This window comes from Montipora foliosa, chromosome 13 (genome assembly GCF_036669935.1).
Source record: "Montipora foliosa isolate CH-2021 chromosome 13, ASM3666993v2, whole genome shotgun sequence".
NCBI classification, from domain to species: Eukaryota; Metazoa; Cnidaria; class Anthozoa; order Scleractinia; family Acroporidae; genus Montipora; species Montipora foliosa.
Window position 1 is genome coordinate 37,842,572 of NC_090881.1, and position 4,734 is coordinate 37,847,305.

The 4,734-nt window shown below is 39.2% G+C and overlaps 1 protein-coding gene across 1 annotated transcript; it reads right to left on the minus strand.

Annotated features, from left to right (window-relative positions):
* Positions 1-444: 444 nt before the first annotated feature.
* LOC137983232 (tyrosine-protein kinase receptor Tie-1-like) lies at positions 445-4,604 on the minus strand. Its single transcript, XM_068830429.1, has 6 exons — positions 4,473-4,604; positions 4,226-4,296; positions 4,044-4,084; positions 2,938-3,034; positions 2,145-2,244; positions 445-1,427 (listed from the first exon to the last, which is right to left on the minus strand). The coding sequence occupies exons 1-6, from the start codon at positions 4,518-4,520 to the stop codon at positions 1,362-1,364; spliced, it is 423 nt and encodes a 140-aa protein (XP_068686530.1). The 5' UTR covers positions 4,521-4,604; the 3' UTR covers positions 445-1,361.
* Between the last annotated feature and the right edge of the window lie 130 nt (positions 4,605-4,734).

Sequence of the window (4,734 nt, forward strand, 5' to 3'; positions counted from 1 at the left end):
CTATTTTGAAGTGACGTTGTAGCTGCTGTTGCCGTTGCCTTTCCTAAAACTCCCTAATAGGGACCTTAAGCAAAGACGACGACGACGGGGATATTCCAAGTCATTCCGCTTGAAAAAGGTGTAAAACCTACCAGGAATGGGGAGGGGGGGGGGGGGGGAGAACCACGTTCCAGTGGGAAGGGGTGGGGGAAAGGTCACTTTTTTTCTGGAGAGTGTAAGGCCTTCCCTAAAAGAGCGAGAGAGTTGCTAAACCTACCACTTTTTCTCTTACCGAAATTAATATCCTTTTTAATTGCGTTTTATCGTGAAATGTCACTTTGAACAGATCACTTGTTGCAGGTCATCGTTGTACCTTTTTGAAGATAACCCAAAACCCTAACCCTTGGCCTAAAACCAACTTTAGGCCTAGAGTTAGCCAAATAGCGGGTGTTAAACATGTTTGAAGGATTTTTCAATAAAATATGCTTTTTTGTACAGTTTAATCATTTATTATGTAAAACCCAACGATTTTATGTTGCCGTGCGTCTGTTCAGAAATTGAAAACTTTTTTGTTCTTACCACATTAATTGACGTCATCTGTGATCTATTACTGAACAGACACACGGCAATATGGAATCCATTTGTTAACGAGAACACAGTTCTAAACAACTTAAAAATACCTGCGTTTATTGACGTTCACACGTCTCCTAAAAATTAAAACCTTTTCTCTACAATTGTACTGCCTAAGACTTCTTGTAATTGTTAAAAGAGTGAGTTCCGTTTCTGATTACCCTTAGCTAAGGTCCGTGAAAGAGTCTTGTATATTTACAATAGTAATCCTTTGTGATAAGTCCATTCGGCGTTTGAGGGACCTTACGCCCTGTAATCAAGAAAAAGCTTCCTACATACGACTAAATGTTTCATATCACTTCGATTACCTACCAAAATTTTACAACGTTTTTTCTTTCGTTCTTAAGTGCAGCTGACCAAAATGTTCTTAATGGTTAAAATAAATCCATTTGTCTTCGCTAAAAATTACAATTTCTCCTCGAAATTTCACATTTTATGGGTCCTAAAATTGCGACAAGTTAACAAAAATTAACAGCCATTTTCCCCACATCTGCGCTACTTCGAAGCAAGGGTCCTATCCATGATGCCTAATTCCTGTTTTCACATAATACATGTATTGCAAATATCCGAGGAGCTCTAAAAACCTGCCTCTTAAAGAGATTAATCAATTTAAATAAATCAATGAAAACAAAATTTAGGTGCTGACTCACTTTGGATTATTTGAAAGGGAAATTTATCATCAAAGTCAAGTGTGAGGACGAAATTATTCAGGTTTCTTTTGAAATACAGAAGAGTTAAGGTTGCTTTTTATTTTATGCGTTCAAGTCCTCCAAATTTGCGTACAGTTCATTGTCGTAAATATGCATGTTTAGCAGCCTCTGCAAAAAAAAAACACACACACATTGAAAGATGCTTTTCTTTCGATTTAGTTTGCAAAATTACACAACAAAAGAACTCCTCCCCCCCCCCCCCCCCCACCCTCCCTCTTTGTTCAAAACAAGCAGTTATACGTCCCATACATCTCTCACACCTTTCTGCCACCTGCTCGAACCACTTATATGACGTCAAGGTGACCATACTGCTATTCCGTTAGACAGAGAAACTGCAGCCATTTTGTGGTCCCAAGTGACCATAAAAACACCATCTTTTTCGATTCGGTTTACCCTTTTTGTTTAATTAAGCAAAGCAACATAGCTGTCGATCCAGTGAGTGAAAATGCTTCGTTATGACTCGTCCGGTTTGTTTTCACCATTTTGTGATGCATGACCAAAGTGCTTTTGCCACTTACCTATTTAACTCACTTGAAATACACAACAAAAACGAGCACTAAAGTATCATCCACGCTCTACGCTCCTGTTAGGTCTACACGTTCAAATTAAAGGACCACTTTTAGTGCCTTCAGTTGATACTGGGTCATGCCTCTGAGGCTATTACGTAAAAAAAGTCACAGCGATATTTTCTTTGTCTCATAATTCTTAAAGAGAAGTTTAATACAAAATAAATATTGATAAATGCCCATAAAGCCTTTGAATCAATTCACAGGACATATAGAAGTTGGCTATTGGCTTGCATTAAAATTTTATAAAGAATCTGACCTTGTGCTGGGTTTCCATTCCTTTTAGCTGTTTTGTTAAATCAGCAAAAGACGGTCTTGCTTCAGGTTCATCTTGCCAGCAGTTCAACATGATTTGATACCTTGGGAATAAATTCATTACACTGTTACCTTACTTGTCCTAAAATAAGTCGTATTGAATCAAATTTTATTTATCAAGCTAACTGAAGGCTTTGAATGCAAATGTCAAGGGTATCCAAGTGTGAGATTGGAATACGTAATTTTACAATATTATTTTCGGTCATCCTTGTCGTTTGAGGCAAAATAATGACCTTGACTTTGCCTGGTGTTGGCGTCGCAAAGTGACCCTATTATTATAACATCAACTTTAAGTTTACACGACAACAAAGGCGCAAAAGCATGACTCTATTACTTTGTCATTACAATAGTGCATAGTTATATTTCAAGCAAAGTCTTGTGGACACAGTCAAAGTACTTGGTCAACGCGACCACAGAATGAAGTGACTCTCGATACACGTCCAATAAAAATGCATAATGAAGAAAATGTTACTTTGCATACATATCATAATGTGACACTTGGTGTCTACTTAAGCCTATTAAGAACTTCATGTATTACTCTATAGTTACGGTTCTGGGGTAAGGTCTTGCAGCTTTTTCAAATGAAAGAAGTGTGCTAAAAGTTATTTCGCAGTTGGCGAACGATTATTTTTCCACATTAAACTTTTTTGTGCGACATTGCCGTTGAAATAAATGACGTAAAAGTAAAAGATAAACAAAGCAGAGTGTAAAAACAAACAGAAAGGCATTTTTCTTACAAGTCATTGTCAACGTGTTGTGGTTTTGGCATTCTGTAACCTTGCTGAAGCAAATTTGCAATTTTCTTGCCATCCATCCGTGGATAAGGAGAACCACCTAGAAAGAAAAATAAAGAAGGAAATGTTCACTCGCACCCACCATCCCTGTTAACTTCCCATCCACTGCTAACCATGACGACAAAACGCATTTATGACTTAGATTAGGATACCATTGAATCCAAATTCCCTACTCAGTCTGTGTATGGGAAATATTCTAGTTAATTAATCTATTTTTTAATCAGCTGGCTTAAGGCTAATCCTTCTTTGTCTAAGTCGATTCTCACAGCGAATCTACCAAGCAGATCTGAATACCTATTCTCAAGAGGGCACTTGACACTCAATTTTGACACCCAACACGAAGTGTCCCTGCCTTTGCTACCTATTTCTAACAATGGGGTAAGGGTAAAGGTTAGAGTCATTTTAGTTCCGGGTAAATGCAACAGTTAATCGTTACCTGAGGAGCAGCATTTGGGTGACACTTCGTGACGTTAACTGTTTGTATTCCGAGACACGATTGATGTTATAATAATATGTGATCTGCTAATCACCCTTTCTCGCAATCGGAGACTGAATTTCGAAGGGCGCAGCTCAACGAGGTCGGACCGAAGGACCTGTGCTGCCGGCTAGGCGCTCGGCCCCTGAACACGACCCATGTATGACCTCGGAGCACAGCACCACAGCCTGATGGAATAGGCCGAGAGTCGATTTTGAGGAGGGAGGAAAACCGGAGTACCCGGGGAAAAACCCTCGGAGTCAGACTGAGATCGACTGAAACTCAGCCCACATACGAACCAAGGCCAGAGTTGAACCCGGGTCACAGAGGTGGGAGACACAGTTGATGACCACTAAACCACCCTGACTCCCCCAAAGTCATGGTAAAAGAGCAAGGGGACACTTCGTGACGCTTATTGAAATCCGCGTGCCTCTAATTAGGTACAGTACTGGACATATCAAGTAAGCTATTTCCAAGATGCAAAGTCAAATCCAAAATCAGAATTTTACAATACTTGAAGATGTGATCTCGAAGAGGGTAAAGCAGCAAACTATGTGCATGCATAGATTCTTACCTACGGTACAGATTTCATAAAGAAGAACTCCATAACTCCATCTGTTAAAGAATGAAATCACCACAGACTATCATTTTGCAGATTCAAATTTAAGGTCATGCATGGTCGAATGGTAGGTCAACTCGATTTTAGACGAAACATCGCCTCTCAACCTTGAAGCGAAAACGAGTAAGTCTACTTACACGTCACTCTTTGTGGTGTATTTTCCATACAGCAGCGATTCATATGCTGTCCACTTAACTGGCAACCGACCCTGGCAGTTGAAGATAACAAACAGAATGGATTATACTTAATCGTTTTATGGTTACGACTTGGAGCAAAAAACACGTCATCTGACGCTTTTGTACCCTTTGAAGGTGAACACTTATCAAGTTGTAAGCTCGAGCTTCCTATACTTTTTTTATGTTCTAGTTTAAAACATTTTGTTACCCTTGTCTTTCTTTCATAAATGTTTTCCTGTTGCACATCTCTAGCCATTCCAAAGTCTGTTACTTTGCATGTTTCTGTTTCTCCAACCAGCACATTACGAGCAGCAAGATCTCGGTGTATGATCTGAAGTGAAGTATTTTTCACATTTTTGGTTAGTTGCAATAAATTTGACAGTAAAAAAGACATTGAGTGGTTGCGGGCATAGCTGTTTCATTGAACAACGTTAATGACATTTGCAATGACACAAGCAATGGCAAGTATC